This window comes from Poromitra crassiceps (assembly GCF_964638095.1).
Source record: "Poromitra crassiceps genome assembly, chromosome: 3".
NCBI classification, from domain to species: Eukaryota; Metazoa; Chordata; class Actinopteri; order Beryciformes; family Melamphaidae; genus Poromitra; species Poromitra crassiceps.
Genome location: NC_139625.1, coordinates 22,334,513 through 22,356,040, shown reverse-complemented (window position 1 = coordinate 22,356,040; position 21,528 = coordinate 22,334,513). Strand labels below are relative to the sequence as shown.

The 21,528-nt window shown below is 49.4% G+C and overlaps 1 protein-coding gene across 2 annotated transcripts in view; it reads right to left on the bottom strand.

The window, feature by feature from the left end:
• The window catches only part of mgat5 (alpha-1,6-mannosylglycoprotein 6-beta-N-acetylglucosaminyltransferase), a 183,404-nt gene that overhangs the window by 66,821 nt on the left and 95,055 nt on the right, over positions 1-21,528 (bottom strand). For both annotated transcript variants that reach the window (XM_083632428.1, XM_083632429.1), the window contains exons 4-6: positions 20,984-21,060; positions 7,027-7,116; positions 1,982-2,053 (exon numbers count right to left, since the gene is read on the bottom strand). In XM_083632428.1, the coding sequence (XP_083488554.1) occupies positions 1,982-2,053; positions 7,027-7,116; positions 20,984-21,060 (239 nt within the window). The remainder of the gene's footprint in view (positions 1-1,981; positions 2,054-7,026; positions 7,117-20,983; positions 21,061-21,528) is intronic.

Here is a 21,528-nt window from a genome sequence, read left to right as displayed (position 1 = left end):
CGGTCCCGACCCGTTACAATGCACAGGGACTCGCTCCCGCGGTCCCGACCCGTTACAATGCACAGGGACTCGCTCCCGCGGTCCCGACCCGTTACAATGCACAGGGACTCGCTCCCGCGGACCCGACCCGTTATAATGCACAGGGACTCGTTCCCGCGGACCCGACCCGTTACAATGCACAGGGACTCGCTCCCGCGGTCCCGACCCGTTACAATGCACAGGGCCTCGCTCCCGCGGACCCGACCCGTTACAATGCACAGGGACTCGCTCCCGCGGTCCCGACCCGTTACAATGCACAGGGACTCGCTCCCACGGACCCGACCCGTTACAATGCACAGGGCCTCGCTCCCGCGGACCCGACCCGTTACAATGCACAGGGACTCGCTCCCGCGGACCCGACCCGTTATAATGCACAGGGACTCGCTCCCGCGGACCCGACCCGTTACAATCCGGGCCTGAATTTAAAATCTCCAAAGCCCCCGGTCAGATGGCATCTTGCCGCTGCGGATAGGGCCGATGAAGTGCTGACACTGTGGACGTGTGTGTGAGCCTGTGGGCCAAGAGAAGCACCAAGTGGCATTTGAGTGAGTGGCTGCTGTCAGGGGGAGAGGGGATGATTCCAGATTTGTCCCAAGGACCTGTCAGTATGGCTTTGGTCAATCAATCAATCAATCAATCAATCAATCAATCAATTGTATATTTATAGCGCACCAGATCATAACAAGAGTTATCTCAAGGTGCTTTACAAATAGAGCAGGTAGAAGACCAGGCTCTTTATTTTAGACCCAACAATTGAAGCAATTCTCACATGCACTGGCGATTATACTGCGAGGTCATGTGGTCCGAGAGTGGAGCGACTATTTTATGCTGCCTAAAGGCGTGTTCACACTCCGTTCAGGGTTACTCTGTTCGTCCATTTTTCGGGTAAACCGCACGCAGAAAAAACACGCTAAACTCGCCTCGCCGCATTTTCTACTGGAGGAAGGGCTTCGATCACTGCCTCTGGGGAAAGTTGTGTGTGTGTGTGTGTGTGTGTGTGTGTGTGTGTGTGTGTGTGTGTGTGTGTGTGTGTGTGTGTGTGTGTGTGTGTGTGTGTGTGTGTGTAGGTGTGTGTACGTGCGTGCGCATGTGTGTGTGTGTGTGTGTGCCACCTAAGGCTCCTCTCCACTCCGCTGACTCGGCTGAGTATTTTTCTCCTCACCTCTCTGACTCAGCAATTTTTCGCCGTTTTGGCTAATGTCCAGGTTGCGAGAGCATTTAGTGAAGAGAGCGTCACACTCAGAAATGTACCAATGTACCATTCACTTGACAGTTCATCTGGCACACAACGTTTTCATCAGACTCCATCAGACTTCATCGGTGTGTAGAAATTAAGGACTACGTTCCTTATTTAAAGGAGACAGGTAGATAGATTGCCACTGTCAATCAAGACTCTGCACTATTTTCATCAATTTCAAGTACATCTACCATCCAGTCAGACATACACTGTGCCGAAACGACAATATTTACAATTGGCATCATTCACAAAATATATTCCAAAGCAACTGTGGACCTCAGGTTTCTGACCGTTCAATAAACAGTTCAATCAGTTCTGTGACGTGACAGATGAACAATGACATCAAGTGAATGATATATTTCTGAGTGCGACCCTCTCTTCACAAAATGGCTATCTGCATCGAGGATAACACACCATGTGGCATCCATGCAAACACATTGAGAGAGCAAAGTCTTGTTTTGAAATCTGTTATGGGTGGGAAAAAACAAGATGAGAAAGTCCTTCGGGCACTGACCCAGCCCACCGTCCACGTGATGTCTGATGACATCCTACATTGGCACAATCCTGGACACCTGGCAACTACAGGTCAAGACATATTGACGAAAGGCTCTGATAGCAGCTGAAGCGGTGTGCGCTGTGTTTTTGGTTGACAGTAACCGGGGAGTTGTTGTTGTTGTTGTTGTTGTTGTTGTTGTTGTTTCTCACCTGTCCTCTCCTGTCTATTTCTTCATTCAGGGTCTTTGTTCTCCAGGGCAGCCGGGGACACCAGTTCTCCACCTGTCCCACAAACCAAACACACCCATTTAGTGAGCTGGAACGACTGCTTTAGTTTTCAGACAACTATAAATCACACTCAAACACAGACGCTATGAGGAGGCCTACATACACACAGACACAAACACAGACACAGACACAAACACACACACATGCACACGCACACACACGTTTTTTAAGCTGTGGTTCAAAGTCAAGGCTCATTAGTGCCACAAACCTCCAGAGGCAAATGTGATAGGGGGCCGCACAGTTAAACAGAAGGTGGCGCACAGCCGCACACACACACACACACACACACACGCACGCACACGCACACACACACACACACACACACACACACACACACGCACACGCACACAGAAGCTGTCATTAGGTGTGTAATTGGTTCAGTGTCAGTAACAGATGTCACATGGTCACTTCTGGCTCCAAAAAACCAAAGTGAACGTCACTTCCTGCCTCTCTCAGCGTACTGTACCAGTGTCTTAAAAAAATATGAATGGTGGTGAACGGAGAGATACGTCACTTTTTTTTATCCCGTTTGAATTGTGCCACGGGGTACACATATCATGTTTGTCAATACAAAAGATAACAGTGCAAGTCAAGAAAGTCGCAGTTTGTGGTCAAACTGTGGCACTATAAGTTATAAATCAGAAAGACTACGCACAGTCGCACACCCAGTCGCATAAGTGACGTCTCTCCATGCTGTTGTTGGTGTGACGTATATTGTGCGAGACGAGAGTCGATTGAGTGGTTTCATGCAAAACCTTACGTTTCAGTTTCAGGACAAACTGCGACTTTCTCGACATGCATAGTTATCCTTTAAATTGACAAAATTAATGGACACGTGGACCTGATGGGACAATCCAATTGGAATCAAAAAAGGATCGTCTCCTGTCGCTCACCACCATTCATATTTTCTAAGACCTCGGTACGCATGGTGAGGCAGGAGGTGACGTCCACTTTGGCTCTCCATTTGTATACATCCCACTACCATTACATCTGAAGTCTTCCTCTCTTCCTCAACCTTCATTTCTTTCTTGACATTGTGCCTGTGTGTGTGTGTGTGTGTGTGTGTGTGTGTGTGTGTGTGTGTGTGTGTGCATCTTATACCCCTTTCACACAGAGGTACAGCCCGTCTGAAAGGGTTGACGTGGGTTGGCCGACTAGGCGAGCTGGGTCGGGCATGGGTTAATTTCAGTGAGACTGGCACCACCCGGCTTGCTATTTGTTATGCTAATGCTTGTTATGCTAATGATGTTAATTGGTTATACATGATCTGGGTCCTGTCTGAAATCTCATGACCAGGGATTAACCCCGTGTTGACTGACCTGGTGTGCATTGACCCAAAAAAAAGGGATGAACACATGGGTCATGGGAAGGGGTTATACCTGTAGCAGCCACTGAGGACGCTGCCCGAGATGAGGGAGGCATGCTTAACGTCCTCTCTCACACCAACACACACACACACACACACACACACACACACACACACACACACACACACACACACACACACACACACACACACACACACACACACACACACACACGGGGCTAGTTGAGCCCTGACCTTTAACAGCAGACATCCATCACGATATGTTGCCCTCTCCGGTTGGGCACGGTTAATGTGATGGTCGACGAGTATGAATTATACATGGGCCCCACCGCGTGTGTTTGTTTGTGCTCCGGTGTGTGTTTGCATGTGTTCTTATCAGATGCAGCACGGCAGCTGCTTCTACATGGAAATACATGCATATCGCCATGGCAACCGTGAGATCACCTAACTCTTGAAGGGAGGCTGAGGATTGTTAGTTTAACGAGAGACACACACACACACACACACACACACACACACACACACACACACCCAGACACACACAGACACACACACACACACACAGGCTTTGACAAACACCCACACGGAGCAAGTGTTCATTGTTTTCTATTTCCATCTTATGAATTGTACCTTTCCCCTTGTCTTTTTACAGAGATGTAATTTGTCATTATTACTGTACAATACTGTCTTTGTCATGCCAATAAAGCTCATTGAATTGAATTGTCATGGCGACGTGAGATCACATAACTCTTGAGTGGAGGCTGAGGATCGTTAGATTAAAGAGAGAGAGAGAGAGAGAGACAGAGAGACAGAGACACATACAGTACACACTCACACACAGAGAGAGAGAGAGAGATACAGACACATACACACAGAGAGAGAGAGAGATAGAGAGAGAGAGAGAGAGAGAGAGAGAATTTATGCATATGTTTGGAATCCCTGCTGTTCTGTGGCAGTGAGTGTAATTAATTATGTCTCCTTCTGCTTCGGCACTTTAAAGCATCCCTGTTTATTGCTAATAAAACACCAAATTGACTTGAATTAAATGGACAGAGTGTGTGTGTGTGTGTGTGTGTGTGTGTGTGTGTGTGTGAGAGAGAGAGAGAGAGAGAGAGAGAGAGAGCTTCCTCTCCTCTTTGTCTAATGGATTTTGCTGTTGTCCATCTCCATTCTATTTCCATAAAGTCAGAAGAAGCCAGGCTCTCAGTCCACTGCAAAGCTCTTGGCCCATATACAATATTCATGGAAGGTTATCTGACGTTTTCCAAACATAGAAAGACAGAGACCTGCAACTGCAAAAACTGACCATTTTAACAATTCATTTAGCCTCATTCTGTCAATATTCTTTTCAGTGTAGTTTCACACTTCAGGAGTTTCCAAAAGTTAGAATAAAGAAAATGACATGTCATCTTCTTGATACTAGTGGAGTATTTTGCCTTATTAGGTATATTCTAACTTTCAGCCCATCTAGGGTTTATTGTCTATACTCGCACATTATTTAGTTGTTTTCCTTTTGTTTATGTTTTTAAATATGTGTAAATAAATACATAAATACATAAATACATCAAATTCAGTTTGACTCTAGATTAGATGCCTTGAGATGGGCTTTTTTGCAGTGGGAGGGAGGCACACCCCAGAATCCAAAGCACACGGAATACTAATCACGGCCGTGATCTGCGTAGGGCACCCGGCTGACCAGAGGAGGCGCTAATGCATCCGCGTAGGATCTTTGAAATGAGAAGCCACTGTCGTCTCTCTGTTTGCAGAACGGGAGACCATGACCTGCTTACTGTGTGGAAACTGCAGCAGTGTCAGAGGGTGTATTCACACCTATCTCGTTTGGAGCAGTTGTTCCGAAACAGAGAGCGTTTTCCCCCTTGGTGCGGTTCGTTTGGGGGAGTGTGAACACAGCAATCGCACTCGGATGCGGGACAAAACAAGCGGACCGAGATCGCCAAGAAAGGGTGGTCTCGGTCCACTTTAAACGAACTCTGGTGTGGTTCGTTTGTGGTGAGAACGTGATCCGACCTCATCCGCCACAACTGCAGGAAACAGTGCGCATTTTTGGATAAACCAGCTGCTGTAGTCAGCTGCGTTGTGCGTAATGGCCTGAAGAATAAGCATTTTTATTGTTTAAAAACAATATCTTCATTCAGATCCTCTTTTGGCGACTTGTGACTTGCATGGATAAACTTTGTTTTTTTTTTGCATCATCACATCAGCAGTTTGAACTCAATCAACCTCTGGTCTCCATTCAATAAATGAAAACAAGTCGTGGTAATCAGAGCCAGCCTTCTTTGTGATAAGATTGTCTGGTTCAATCAGACAATCAGACTGATTGCATGTCTTCCTCGAAATGTCTGTAGGCTATTATTAAATTATTTATTAATATTTTATTCCTGACAGGACAGGTGTTCATATAGCCTATGTGTAGGCTAATCCTCTGAAGTCTCCGTGATAGTAATAGCAGATCTAAGTTGCGAGGGTCTTTGATCTTCTATCTCCAAATTCCCGATAGCCTAAATAAATACATAGGCTACATAGCCTACATAAATAAATAAATAAATAACTTTCTCCCTCTCTCTCTCTCTCTCCCGATCCCTCCCTCTTTCTTTCTTTCTCTCTCTCTCTCTCTCTCCTAGCACGGGGCACCCCCGACGTAGCCTACAATGTAGGTCTAACAAAACGCATTCTTATAATCATATAGGAAAATCTCTGGGAATTATTTTTTCCATCCCGAGAGTCTATTAGCCTATCAGAGTGTCTGCTGGCCAATCCAGGAAGTTTGGCAATACTATTTGGACAGTTTGATTTGTGGCTGTGTGAACACAAACGAACCAAGGCACAAATGCAACAATTGTATCAATTAAGTACCTGAATCGGAACAAAGCAAACGACCTACAGGTGTGAATACGCACTTAGGAGTGCATTGACTGATTGTATTGGGATGATGGCGGTGGGGCAAAAGGTTCAATGTTAAAGTTAGCAGACTGAATGTTACTTTGGTTTGAGTGAGGAACGAAAGGCATTTTGGGGAAGATCAAAAACAAATGTAGACACTTTCCCTTGGTAAGTCTGCAACTTTCACCACGTTAAATCAATGACTTTTTAAGACCTACTTAATACCAGTTAGAATGAAATATAAGATTAATTTCACCAGTAGAAATTAACATGAACATGATAAATATAGGTCTGTGTGTTGGGCAGATTTCAACATAATTAGTCCTCTAGAGCTCAGTTTAAGATTTAAAGTCTGTGTAATCATATTCGTATTATGGGATTGAAGACACTTTAAGACCTGTGGACTTCTCTGGCCAAGAGAAATAAAATTGAAAAATAAGTGTCCCTTGAAGCAACACAAGCTTCCTTAGTGCTTGTCAATAATGGATGAGAGCCTTCCCCGCTGGTCCAGCTGCTGTTTGCTGCTTGCCAAGGACAGTAGAGTCACTCCCCATCTGCCCGCGTAGGCTGCAAACGCATCTGTTCAAGGAGGACCTGGCATGACCCCACCTCCCCCGCTCTCTCCCCGCCTCCCCCCTGAAGCATAACCCCTCCCCCCTGAATCATAACCCCTCCCCCCTGAAGCATAACCCCTCCCCCCTCAATCATAACCCCTCCCCCCTACAGACACACGGCTCACCTCGCTCAGGTAGATGAAGAAGGAGCAGGCGGATCCGTCCACGCCGTAGTTGCCGTAGCAAGAGTCTGAGCGCCACATGTCCTTCATCCACTGAGGAAGAGGAGGAGAGGGGGAGATTAACTCAAGAGTCCCTTATTCCCACAGATTAGATCACACGTGCACACACACACAGACACACACACACACACACACACACACACACACACACAGACACACACACACACACACACACACACACACACAGACACACACACACACACACACACACACACACACACACAGACAGACACACACACACACGAGACAAATCTTTAACATGAGAGAAATTGCCATTTCACACTACAGTTGCTAAGTCTAAAACACTCGCTACCTACAGTAGTCTGTACCGCTTCCTACCAGTATGCCGCTGTCTGACGGAGGTTTGGGAGTGGCTGTCACAACTGTCAATCAGCCCTTTTTAAATCATCAATTAAGTATAAAAACAAACTTATCAGATACATGAGCACTTGAACATACATAAACATTCATAAAAAGTACCTAAAATGATCGAAACGATCTTTGGGAAAAGTTTATCTGACGTGTACATTGCTTTTTTTGTTTGGCTCATGTCCCATCCACTAACATGGAGGGGGAGGGATTTATGACCTATACTGCAGCCAGCCACAAGGATGCCATGGAGATGTTTTGGCTTCACTTTTGAGGAGATGTCATGACGTCCATATGTACTGTAGAGGCGCTTTTAACTTGACAACATAAACATTTGCTTCCTTCCTGTTGCAGTGTTTGGAGGAGGGTGCTGCAGGCTCGTCCCTGGATGATGCACAGCAGCACTTTGTTCGGAGTGACGGGCCGCGGTACATCCAGGGGAGGAGGACTCCGCCGGGCTAAGCCGCGGACAGCTATCCCGCTTAGCTCGCGGGCAAAGACGCATCGTGCACACAGACTTGGGGGAATTTAAATGCCACCATTCAAAGCTGCTTCTTCTTCTTCTTTTTTTGGGGGGGGGGACTTGGATGTGGATCAGCGTGGCTCGGAGGGGCGAAGGCATGTTGAATGAATGAAGCACTATTTGTGTTGGAGTGACCGCCTGAGAGTGAGCAGGGAAAATGGATTTATCAGATGTTGCCAAAAACAAACTGAGTGCTGATGGAGAGAGAGGAGTAGAGCAGCAGTGTGGTGACAGGTTGATGGTGAGAGAGAGGAGTAGAGCAGCAGTGTGGTGACAGGTTGATGGAGAGAGAGGAGTAGAGCAGCAGTGTGGTGACAGGTTGATGGTGAGAGAGTAGTAGAGCAGCAGTGTGGTGACAGGTTGATGGAGAAAGAGGAGTAGAGCAGCAGTGTGGTGACAGGTTGATGGAGAAAGAGGAGTAGAGCAGCAGTGTGGTGACAGGTTGATGGAGAAAGAGGAGTAGAGCAGCAGCGTGGTGACAGGTTGATGGAGAGAGAGGAGTAGAGCAGCAGTGTGGTGACAGGTTGATGGAGAGAGAGGAGTAGAGCAGCAGTGTGGTGACAGGTTGATGGAGAGAGAGAGGAGTAGAGCAGCAGTGTGGTGACAGGTTGATGGAGAGAGAGAGGAGTAGAGCAGCAGCGTGGTGACAGGTTGATGGAGAGAGAGGAGTAGAGCAGCAGTGTGGTGACAGGTTGATGGAGAGAGAGGAGTAGAGCAGCAGTGTGGTGACAGGTTGATGGAGAGAGAGAGGAGTAGAGCAGCAGTGTGGTGACAGGTTGATGGAGAGAGAGAGGAGTAGAGCAGCAGTGTGGTGACAGGTTGATGGAGAGAGAGGAGTAGAGCAGCAGTGTGGTGACAGGTTGATAGAGAGAGAGGAGTAGAGCAGCAGTGTGGTGACAGGTTGATGGAGAAAGAGGAGTAGAGCAGCAGTGTGGTGACAGGTTGATAGAGAGAGAGGAGTAGAGCAGCAGTGTGGTGACAGGTTGATGGAGAAAGAGGAGTAGAGCAGCAGTGTGGTGACAGGTTGATAGAGAGAGAGGAGTAGAGCAGCAGTGTGGTGACAGGTTGATGGTGAAAGAGGAGTAGAGCAGCAGTGTGGTGACAGGTTGATAGAGAGAGAGGAGTAGAGCAGCAGTGTGGTGACAGGTTGATGGAGAAAGAGGAGTAGAGCAGCAGTGTGGTGACAGGTTGATAGAGAGAGAGGAGTAGAGCAGCAGTGTGGTGACAGGTTGATGGAGAGAGAGAGGAGTAGAGCAGCAGTGTGGTGACAGGTTGATGGTGAGAGAGGAGTAGAGCAGCAGTGTGGTGACAGGTTGATAGAGAGAGAGGAGTAGAGCAGCAGTGTGGTGACAGGTTGATGGAGAAAGAGGAGTAGAGCAGCAGTGTGGTGACAGGTTGATGGAGAAAGAGGAGTAGAGCAGCAGTGTGGTGACAGGTTGATAGAGAGAGAGGAGTAGAGCAGCAGTGTGGTGACAGGTTGATAGAGAGAGAGGAGTAGAGCAGCAGTGTGGTGACAGGTTGATGGAGAGAGAGGAGTAGAGCAGCAGTGTGGTGACAGGTTGATGGAGAGAGAGAGGAGTAGAGCAGCAGTGTGGTGGCAGGTTGATAGAGAGAGAGGAGTAGAGCAGCAGTGTGGTGACAGGTTGATGGAGAGAGAGGAGTAGAGCAGCAGTGTGGTGACAGGTTGATAGAGAGAGAGGAGTAGAGCAGCAGTGTGGTGACAGGTTGATGGAGAAAGAGGAGTAGAGCAGCAGTGTGGTGACAGGTTGATGGAGAAAGAGGAGTAGAGCAGCAGTGTGGTGACAGGTTGATAGAGAGAGAGGAGTAGAGCAGCAGTGTGGTGACAGGTTGATAGAGAGAGAGGAGTAGAGCAGCAGTGTGGTGACAGGTTGATGGAGAGAGAGGAGTAGAGCAGCAGTGTGGTGACAGGTTGATAGAGAGAGAGGAGTAGAGCAGCAGTGTGGTGGCAGGTTGATGGAGAAAGAGGAGTAGAGCAGCAGTGTGGTGACAGGTTGATGGTGAGAGAGGAGTAGAGCAGCAGTGTGGTGACAGGTTGATAGAGAGAGAGAGGAGTAGAGCAGCAGTGTGGTGACAGGTTGATGAGAGAGAGGAGTAGAGCAGCAGTGTGGTGACAGGTTGATGGAGAGAGAGGAGTAGAGCAGCAGCATGGTGACAGGTTGATGGAGAGAGAGGAGTAGAGCAGCAGTGTGGTGACAGGTTGATGGAGAGAGAGAGGAGTAGAGCAGCAGCGTGGTGACAGGTTGATAGAGAGAGGAGTAGAGCAGCAGTGTGGTGACAGGTTGATGGAGAAATAGGAGTAGAGCAGCAGTGTGGTGACAGGTTGATGGTGAGAGAGGAGTAGAGCAGCAGTGTGGTGACAGGTTGATGGTGAGAGAGGAGTAGAGCAGCAGTGTGGTGACAGGTTGATGGTGAGAGAGGAGTAGAGCAGCAGTGTGGTGACAGGTTGATAGAGAGAGAGGAGTAGAGCAGCAGTGTGGTGACAGGTTGATGGTGAGAGAGGAGTAGAGCAGCAGTGTGGTGACAGGTTGATGGTGAGAGAGGAGTAGAGCAGCAGTGTGGTGACAGGTTGATAGAGAGAGAGGAGTAGAGCAGCAGTGTGGTGACAGGTTGATGGAGAGAGAGAGGAGTAGAGCAGCAGCGTGGTGACAGGTTGATAGAGAGAGGAGTAGAGCAGCAGTGTGGTGACAGGTTGATAGAGAGAGAGGAGTAGAGCAGCAGCGTGGTGACAGGTTGATGAGAGAGAGGAGTAGAGCAGCAGTGTGGTGACAGGTTGATGGTGAGAGAGGAGTAGAGCAGCAGTGTGGTGACAGGTTGATAGAGAGAGAGTAGTAGAGCAGCAGTGTGGTGACAGGTTGATGGAGAGAGAGGAGTAGAGCAGCAGTGTGGTGACAGGTTGATGGTGAGAGAGGAGTAGAGCAGCAGTGTGGTGACAGGTTGATGGTGAGAGAGGAGTAGAGCAGCAGTGTGGTGACAGGTTGATGGTGAGAGAGGAGTAGAGCAGCAGTGTGGTGACATGTTGATGGTGAGAGAGGAGTAGAGCAGCAGCATGGTGACAGGTTGATGGTGAGAGAGGAGTAGAGCAGCAGCGTGGTGACAGGTTGATGGTGAGAGAGGAGTAGAGCAGCAGTGTGGTGACAGGTTGATGGTGAGAGAGGAGTAGAGCAGCAGTGTGGTGACAGGTTGATAGAGAGAGGAGTAGAGCAGCAGTGTGGTGACAGGTTGATGGTGAGAGAGGAGTAGTAGAGCAGCAGTGTGGTGACAGGTTGATGGAGAGAGAGGAGTAGAGCAGCAGTGTGGTGACAGGTTGATGGAGAGAGAGGAGTAGAGCAGCAGTGTGGTGACAGGTTGATGGTGAGAGAGAGGAGTAGAGCAGCAGTGTGGTGACAGGTTGATGGTGAGAGAGGAGTAGTAGAGCAGCAGTGTGGTGACAGGTTGATGGAGAGAGAGGAGTAGAGCAGCAGTGTGGTGACAGGTTGATGGTGAGAGAGGAGTAGAGCAGCAGTGTGGTGACAGGTTGATGGAGAGAGAGGAGTAGAGCAGCAGTGTGGTGACAGGTTGATGGAGAGAGAGAGGAGTAGAGCAGCAGTGTGGTGACAGGTTGATGGAGAGAGAGAGGAGTAGAGCAGCAGTGTGGTGACAGGTTGATGGAGAGAGAGGAGTAGAGCAGCAGTGTGGTGACAGGTTGATGGTGAGAGAGGAGTAGTAGAGCAGCAGTGTGGTGACAGGTTGATGGAGAGATGAGTAGAGCAGCAGTGTGGTGACAGGTTGATGGAGAGAGAGGAGTAGAGCAGCAGTGTGGTGACAGGTTGATGGTGAGAGAGGAGTAGTAGAGCAGCAGTGTGGTGACAGGTTGATGGAGAGATGAGTAGAGCAGCAGTGTGGTGACAGGTTGATGGAGAGAGAGGAGTAGAGCAGCAGTGTGGTGACAGGTTGATGGAGAGAGAGGAGTAGAGCAGCAGTGTGGTGACAGGTTGATGGAGAGAGAGGAGTAGTAGAGCAGCAGTGTGGTGACAGGTTGATGGTGAGAGAGGAGTAGAGCAGCAGTGTGGTGACAGGTTGATGAAGAGAGAGGAGTAGAGCAGCAGCGTGGTGACAGGTTGATGGTGAGAGAGGAGTAGAGCAGCAGTGTGGTGACAGGTTGATGGAGAGAGAGGAGTAGAGCAGCAGTGTGGTGACAGGTTGATGGTGAGAGAGGAGTAGAGCAGCAGTGTGGTGACAGGTTGATGGTGAGAGAGGAGTAGAGCAGCAGTGTGGTGACAGGTTGATGGAGAGAGAGGAGTAGAGCAGCAGCATGGTGACAGGTTGATGGAGAGAGAGGAGTAGAGCAGCAGTGTGGTGACAGGTTGATGGAGAGAGAGGAGTAGAGCAGCAGTGTGGTGACAGGTTGATGGAGAGAGAGAGGAGTAGAGCAGCAGTGTGGTGACAGGTTGATGGAGAGAGAGGAGTAGTAGAGCAGCAGTGTGGTGACAGGTTGATGGTGAGAGAGGAGTAGAGCAGCAGTGTGGTGACAGGTTGATGGTGAGAGAGGAGTAGAGCAGCAGTGTGGTGACAGGTTGATGGAGAGAGAGGAGTAGAGCAGCAGTGTGGTGACAGGTTGATGGTGAGAGAGGAGTAGATCAGCAGTGTGGTGACAGGTTGATGGAGAGAGAGGAGTAGAGCAGCAGTGTGGTGACAGGTTGATGGTGAGAGAGGAGTAGAGCAGCAGTGTGGTGACAGGTTGATGGTGAGAGAGGAGTAGAGCAGCAGTGTGGTGACAGGTTGATGGAGAGAGAGGAGTAGAGCAGCAGTGTGGTGGCAGGTTGATGGAGAGAGAGGAGTAGAGCAGCAGCGTGGTGACAGGTTGATGGAGAAAGAGGAGTAGTAGAGCAGCAGTGTGGTGACAGGTTGATGGAGAGAGAGGAGTAGAGCAGCAGTGTGGTGACAGGTTGATGGAGAGAGAGGAGTAGAGCAGCAGTGTGGTGACAGGTTGATGGAGAGAGAGGAGTAGAGCAGCAGCATGGTGACAGGTTGATGGTGAGAGAGGAGTAGAGCAGCAGTGTGGTGACAGGTTGATGGAGAGAGAGGAGTAGAGCAGCAGTGTGGTGACAGGTTGATGGAGAGAGAGGAGTAGAGCAGCAGTGTGGTGACAGGTTGATGGAGAGAGAGGAGTAGAGCAGCAGTGTGGTGACAGGTTGATGGTGAGAGAGGAGTAGAGCAGCAGCATGGTGACAGGTTGATGGAGAGAGAGGAGTAGAGCAGCAGTGTGGTGACAGGTTGATGGAGAGAGAGGAGTAGAGCAGCAGTGTGGTGACAGGTTGATGGAGAGAGAGGAGTAGAGCAGCAGTGTGGTGACAGGTTGATGGTGAGAGAGGAGTAGAGCATCAGTGTGGTGACAGGTTGATGGAGAGAGAGGAGTAGAGCAGCAGCATGGTGACAGGTTGATGGAGAGAGAGGAGTAGAGCAGCAGTGTGGTGACAGGTTGATGGAGAGAGAGGAGTAGAGCAGCAGCGTGGTGACAGGTTGATGGAGAGAGAGGAGTAGAGCAGCAGTGTGGTGACAGGTTGATGGAGAGAGAGAGGAGTAGAGCAGCAGTGTGGTGACAGGTTGATGGAGAGAGAGAGGAGTAGAGCAGCAGTGTGGTGACAGGTTGATGGAGAGAGAGGAGTAGAGCAGCAGTGTGGTGACAGGTTGATAGAGAGAGAGGAGTAGAGCAGCAGTGTGGTGACAGGTTGATGGAGAAAGAGGAGTAGAGCAGCAGTGTGGTGACAGGTTGATAGAGAGAGAGGAGTAGAGCAGCAGTGTGGTGACAGGTTGATGGAGAGAGAGGAGTAGAGCAGCAGTGTGGTGACAGGTTGATGGTGAGAGAGGAGTAGAGCAGCAGCATGGTGACAGGTTGATGGAGAGAGAGGAGTAGAGCAGCAGTGTGGTGACAGGTTGATGGAGAGAGAGGAGTAGAGCAGCAGTGTGGTGACAGGTTGATGGAGAGAGAGGAGTAGAGCAGCAGTGTGGTGACAGGTTGATGAGAGAGAGGAGTAGAGCAGCAGTGTGGTGACAGGTTGATGAGAGAGAGGAGTAGAGCAGCAGTGTGGTGACAGGTTGATGGAGAGAGAGGAGTAGAGCAGCAGTGTGGTGACAGGTTGATGGTGAGAGAGGAGTAGAGCAGCAGCGTGGTGACAGGTTGATGGAGAGAGAGGAGTAGAGCAGCAGTGTGGTGACAGGTTGATGGAGAGAGAGGAGTAGAGCAGCAGTGTGGTGACAGGTTGATGGAGAGAGAGGAGTAGAGCAGCAGTGTGGTGACAGGTTGATGGAGAGAGAGGAGTAGAGCAGCAGTGTGGTGACAGGTTGATGGTGAGAGAGGAGTAGAGCATCAGTGTGGTGACAGGTTGATGGAGAGAGAGGAGTAGAGCAGCAGCATGGTGACAGGTTGATGGAGAGAGAAGAGTAGAGCAGCAGTGTGGTGACAGGTTGATGGAGAGAGAGGAGTAGAGCAGCAGCGTGGTGACAGGTTGATGGAGAGAGAGGAGTAGAGCAGCAGTGTGGTGACAGGTTGATGGAGAGAGAGAGGAGTAGAGCAGCAGTGTGGTGACAGGTTGATGGAGAGAGAGGAGTAGAGCAGCAGTGTGGTGACAGGTTGATAGAGAGAGAGGAGTAGAGCAGCAGTGTGGTGACAGGTTGATGGAGAAAGAGGAGTAGAGCAGCAGTGTGGTGACAGGTTGATAGAGAGAGAGGAGTAGAGCAGCAGTGTGGTGACAGGTTGATGGAGAAAGAGGAGTAGAGCAGCAGTGTGGTGACAGGTTGATAGAGAGAGAGGAGTAGAGCAGCAGTGTGGTGACAGGTTGATGGTGAAAGAGGAGTAGAGCAGCAGTGTGGTGACAGGTTGATAGAGAGAGAGGAGTAGAGCAGCAGTGTGGTGACAGGTTGATGGAGAAAGAGGAGTAGAGCAGCAGTGTGGTGACAGGTTGATAGAGAGAGAGGAGTAGAGCAGCAGTGTGGTGACAGGTTGATGGAGAGAGAGAGGAGTAGAGCAGCAGTGTGGTGACAGGTTGATGGTGAGAGAGGAGTAGAGCAGCAGTGTGGTGACAGGTTGATAGAGAGAGAGGAGTAGAGCAGCAGTGTGGTGACAGGTTGATGGAGAAAGAGGAGTAGAGCAGCAGTGTGGTGACAGGTTGATGGAGAAAGAGGAGTAGAGCAGCAGTGTGGTGACAGGTTGATAGAGAGAGAGGAGTAGAGCAGCAGTGTGGTGACAGGTTGATAGAGAGAGAGGAGTAGAGCAGCAGTGTGGTGACAGGTTGATGGAGAGAGAGGAGTAGAGCAGCAGTGTGGTGACAGGTTGATGGAGAGAGAGAGGAGTAGAGCAGCAGTGTGGTGGCAGGTTGATAGAGAGAGAGGAGTAGAGCAGCAGTGTGGTGACAGGTTGATGGAGAGAGAGGAGTAGAGCAGCAGTGTGGTGACAGGTTGATAGAGAGAGAGGAGTAGAGCAGCAGTGTGGTGACAGGTTGATGGAGAAAGAGGAGTAGAGCAGCAGTGTGGTGACAGGTTGATGGAGAAAGAGGAGTAGAGCAGCAGTGTGGTGACAGGTTGATAGAGAGAGAGGAGTAGAGCAGCAGTGTGGTGACAGGTTGATAGAGAGAGAGGAGTAGAGCAGCAGTGTGGTGACAGGTTGATGGAGAGAGAGGAGTAGAGCAGCAGTGTGGTGACAGGTTGATAGAGAGAGAGGAGTAGAGCAGCAGTGTGGTGGCAGGTTGATGGAGAGAGGAGTAGAGCAGCAGTGTGGTGACAGGTTGATAGAGAGAGAGAGGAGTAGAGCAGCAGTGTGGTGACAGGTTGATGAGAGAGAGGAGTAGAGCAGCAGTGTGGTGACAGGTTGATGGAGAGAGAGGAGTAGAGCAGCAGCATGGTGACAGGTTGATGGAGAGAGAGGAGTAGAGCAGCAGTGTGGTGACAGGTTGATGGAGAGAGAGAGGAGTAGAGCAGCGGCGTGGTGACAGGTTGATAGAGAAATAGGAGTAGAGCAGCAGTGTGGTGACAGGTTGATGGTGAGAGAGGAGTAGAGCAGCAGTGTGGTGACAGGTTGATGGTGAGAGAGGAGTAGAGCAGCAGTGTGGTGACAGGTTGATGGTGAGAGAGGAGTAGAGCAGCAGTGTGGTGACAGGTTGATAGAGAGAGAGGAGTAGAGCAGCAGTGTGGTGACAGGTTGATGGTGAGAGAGGAGTAGAGCAGCAGTGTGGTGACAGGTTGATGGTGAGAGAGGAGTAGAGCAGCAGTGTGGTGACAGGTTGATAGAGAGAGAGGAGTAGAGCAGCAGTGTGGTGACAGGTTGATGGAGAGAGAGAGGAGTAGAGCAGCAGCGTGGTGACAGGTTGATAGAGAGAGGAGTAGAGCAGCAGTGTGGTGACAGGTTGATGGAGAAAGAGGAGTAGAGCAGCAGTGTGGTGACAGGTTGATAGAGAGAGAGGAGTAGAGCAGCAGCGTGGTGACAGGTTGATGAGAGAGAGGAGTAGAGCAGCAGTGTGGTGACAGGTTGATGGTGAGAGAGGAGTAGAGCAGCAGTGTGGTGACAGGTTGATAGAGAGAGAGTAGTAGAGCAGCAGTGTGGTGACAGGTTGATGGAGAGAGAGGAGTAGAGCAGCAGTGTGGTGACAGGTTGATGGTGAGAGAGGAGTAGAGCAGCAGTGTGGTGACAGGTTGATGGTGAGAGAGGAGTAGAGCAGCAGTGTGGTGACAGGTTGATGGTGAGAGAGGAGTAGAGCAGCAGTGTGGTGACATGTTGATGGTGAGAGAGGAGTAGAGCAGCAGCATGGTGACAGGTTGATGGTGAGAGAGGAGTAGAGCAGCAGCGTGGTGACAGGTTGATGGTGAGAGAGGAGTAGAGCAGCAGTGTGGTGACAGGTTGATGGTGAGAGAGGAGTAGAGCAGCAGTGTGGTGACAGGTTGATAGAGAGAGGAGTAGAGCAGCAGTGTGGTGACAGGTTGATGGTGAGAGAGGAGTAGTAGAGCAGCAGTGTGGTGACAGGTTGATGGAGAGAGAGGAGTAGAGCAGCAGTGTGGTGACAGGTTGATGGAGAGAGAGGAGTAGAGCAGCAGTGTGGTGACAGGTTGATGGTGAGAGAGAGGAGTAGAGCAGCAGTGTGGTGACAGGTTGATGGTGAGAGAGGAGTAGTAGAGCAGCAGTGTGGTGACAGGTTGATGGAGAGAGAGGAGTAGAGCAGCAGTGTGGTGACAGGTTGATGGTGAGAGAGGAGTAGAGCAGCAGTGTGGTGACAGGTTGATGGAGAGAGAGGAGTAGAGCAGCAGTGTGGTGACAGGTTGATGGAGAGAGAGAGGAGTAGAGCAGCAGTGTGGTGACAGGTTGATGGAGAGAGAGAGGAGTAGAGCAGCAGTGTGGTGACAGGTTGATGGAGAGAGAGGAGTAGAGCAGCAGTGTGGTGACAGGTTGATGGTGAGAGAGGAGTAGTAGAGCAGCAGTGTGGTGACAGGTTGATGGAGAGATGAGTAGAGCAGCAGTGTGGTGACAGGTTGATGGAGAGAGAGGAGTAGAGCAGCAGTGTGGTGACAGGTTGATGGTGAGAGAGGAGTAGTAGAGCAGCAGTGTGGTGACAGGTTGATGGAGAGATGAGTAGAGCAGCAGTGTGGTGACAGGTTGATGGAGAGAGAGGAGTAGAGCAGCAGTGTGGTGACAGGTTGATGGAGAGAGAGGAGTAGAGCAGCAGTGTGGTGACAGGTTGATGGAGAGAGAGGAGTAGTAGAGCAGCAGTGTGGTGACAGGTTGATGGTGAGAGAGGAGTAGAGCAGCAGTGTGGTGACAGGTTGATGAAGAGAGAGGAATAGAGCAGCAGCGTGGTGACAGGTTGATGGTGAGAGAGGAGTAGAGCAGCAGTGTGGTGACAGGTTGATGGAGAGAGAGGAGTAGAGCAGCAGTGTGGTGACAGGTTGATGGTGAGAGAGGAGTAGAGCAGCAGTGTGGTGACAGGTTGATGGTGAGAGAGGAGTAGAGCAGCAGTGTGGTGACAGGTTGATGGAGAGAGAGGAGTAGAGCAGCAGCATGGTGACAGGTTGATGGAGAGAGAGGAGTAGAGCAGCAGTGTGGTGACAGGTTGATGGAGAGAGAGGAGTAGAGCAGCAGTGTGGTGACAGGTTGATGGAGAGAGAGAGGAGTAGAGCAGCAGTGTGGTGACAGGTTGATGGAGAGAGAGGAGTAGTAGAGCAGCAGTGTGGTGACAGGTTGATGGTGAGAGAGGAGTAGAGCAGCAGTGTGGTGACAGGTTGATGGTGAGAGAGGAGTAGAGCAGCAGTGTGGTGACAGGTTGATGGAGAGAGAGGAGTAGAGCAGCAGTGTGGTGACAGGTTGATGGTGAGAGAGGAGTAGATCAGCAGTGTGGTGACAGGTTGATGGAGAGAGAGGAGTAGAGCAGCAGTGTGGTGACAGGTTGATGGTGAGAGAGGAGTAGAGCAGCAGTGTGGTGACAGGTTGATGGTGAGAGAGGAGTAGAGCAGCAGTGTGGTGACAGGTTGATGGAGAGAGAGGAGTAGAGCAGCAGTGTGGTGGCAGGTTGATGGAGAGAGAGGAGTAGAGCAGCAGCGTGGTGACAGGTTGATGGAGAAAGAGGAGTAGTAGAGCAGCAGTGTGGTGACAGGTTGATGGAGAGAGAGGAGTAGAGCAGCAGTGTGGTGACAGGTTGATGGAGAGAGAGGAGTAGAGCAGCAGTGTGGTGACAGGTTGATGGAGAGAGAGGAGTAGAGCAGCAGCATGGTGACAGGTTGATGGTGAGAGAGGAGTAGAGCAGCAGTGTGGTGACAGGTTGATGGAGAGAGAGGAGTAGAGCAGCAGTGTGGTGACAGGTTGATGGAGAGAGAGGAGTAGAGCAGCAGTGTGGTGACAGGTTGATGGAGAAAGAGGAGTAGAGCAGCAGTGTGGTGACAGGTTGATGGAGAAAGAGGAGTAGAGCAGCAGTGTGGTGACAGGTTGATGGAGAAAGAGGAGTAGAGCAGCAGTGTGGTGACAGGTTGATGGTGAGAGAGGAGTAGAGCAGGTGACAGGTTGGAAAGGAGCAGAAGGGCTGTGGAGATAAATGAGGAAATATCCACAGCTGACGACAACTCAGCAGAGACCTTTAAATCAAACTGAGGGGGGGAAACTGCTACCAGAGGATTATGTGGATAGTAAATATTTCTAGATGGTTTCCGGTTTCAACCATCTAGAAGTTCAGGAAAGTTTGGGATATTTTTATGTTCATCTTGATTTATTTCTAGAATGTTGCGAGCGAAAGAGATAAACAGGCTCATGCTGGGAGCGTGCCTTGGCATCGCCCAGTGCCCAGTCAGACATGCTGACAGTATCAGTGGAGGATTGGGACTGGCTCAGCAGATGGTGTGTGTGATATGGACCTATCAGCTCCAGGGAGACAGCGCACACACACACGCACACATGCACGCACACACACACATGTATGTGCGTGTGTGTGTTCCATGCGTGTGTGTGTGTGTGTGTGTGTGTGTGTGTAGGGCAGTATGATTTTCCCTGAAATTGAATTTAAATTAAATTGTTACCGCAAGTCATTTTCTCAAATTTATTCCAAGCACCTGCAGCTGTGAAATATGGTAGAAACTGGTGCACCGTTGGCTTGATTCAATGTTTATTAAGTGCCTGCTGCCTTGCTCATATCAATATATATACAATAAGCTGCCTTGCTCATATCAATATATATACAATAAGCTGCCTTGCTCATATCAATATATATACAATAAGCAGCCTTGCTCATATCTATATATATATACAATAAGCAGGTGTCAAACTCATTTTAATTCACAGGCCACATGCGACCAAATTTGGTCTCAAGTGGGCCAGACAAAGAAAATCAATAATTATGAGAAAATTCTTCTGAATCACAGGTAAGAACATGTTTTCACGAAGGGGTCAGCTCAGCTACCCTCCAACAAATGATCAAATCTATACCTTTCTGTGCATTACAATTTACAGCAACTGTGCGATTCTCTATTGATAGGTCAAATGTAAATCACATTAGCCTTTATTTGGACAATCACTAGTTATTAATATATTCATATACATTTCCATTTGAGTTACTTATTACACAGACATACATCATATTTAGATAACCTGTGTACATACACAGACAGACATATTTAGATAACTTGTACCTTACATTTGCAGCTCCTCTCTACATGTATCTGACACGGTGCCCTGTCAGCGTGCCACGGTGCCCTCAGGGCCAGAATAACAGATAGGTTGAGTCTACAGATTAGCCTTCAAGTGTGCGTCAAGACTGATGTCATCTGATGTGTCTCCTATAAGTATCTTTGACTTTCTGTTTAATGTATGCCTGTGTATCCATCCGTGAATATACAAGAGTGCATCTCTTGGCCAAGATCTATGTTAAATACATCATATCAGATCACTTCTTCTGACTCCTGGCTCCATCATTTGATCACAACTGGCCTTCACAAGTGCATCACATTGGATTGAAGGACTTCTCAGTGCAATTTTTACATATTGCAAAGACATCCTGTGGGCCGGATTGGACCTTTTTCCTTTCACATCCCTGACAGACAGTATCAATCAGAGATGAGAGGGAGGAGCAAACCTGCTATTTATGAAAATGTTGTGGGTTATTACTCTATGGTGATGAAAGCATTTCAGCAACTGGCCGATTTTCTGTCGTTCACTCCATGCCACATGGGCGTCAACAGAAGCCAAAACGCCATTTCTAGGAAATTTTTAATTTTCTTCACGTCTATCAAAAAAGACATCTGATCATCTGAGACAGGGATGAGGGGAGAGGAGTTACAGCATCACATCGCATGTTCCCTCATCATCCTGCTCTGGAGGGAGATCAAATAAACTGTGAGAGACAGAGAGAGAGAGAGAGAGAGAGAGAGAGAGAGAGAGAGAGAGAGAGAGAGAGAGAGAGAGAGAGAGAGAGAGGGAGAGAGAGAGAGAGAGGGAGAGAGAGAGAGAGAGAGAGAGAGAGGCTGTTTGTGTGAGTGACTCACCTTGATCTTGGCCTCGCAGTGAGGGAATCCGTCCAATGGCGGTAGTTCGCACTTCTCCTGGGCACCGTTAAGAAGGTCTGGAGTCAGAGAGAGAGAGAGAGACAGATCCATAAGGTCAAACAAGTCAGCTGTGGACTTCTTTCATGGCCTGTACTTTAACTTGATGTCTGCTCCTAACACTGGGGACAGTGGAACCTTTCGTGTTTGCCGTTGGTTTCTTAAATGGCAAATAAAAATCAATCACTGCACTCGGGAGACGTCAACAACACACTCACTCCAAAGGTCTGTGCTGTGCTGTGTGTGTGTGTGTGTGTGTGTGTGTGTGTGTGTGTGTGTGTGTGTGTGTGTGTGTGTGTGTGAGTGTGTGTGTGTGTGTGTGGGTGTGCATGCGTGCGTGTGTGCTGTGTGTGTGTGTGTGTGTGTGTGTGTGTGTGTGTGTGTAAATTTGGACAAAAAGAGCCGCAGTGCGGCCATCTATTGGTCTGTGATCGGTGAGCTGCGTGATCACTGGACAGATGACCTGTCAATCATTCCCCAAACAGTCT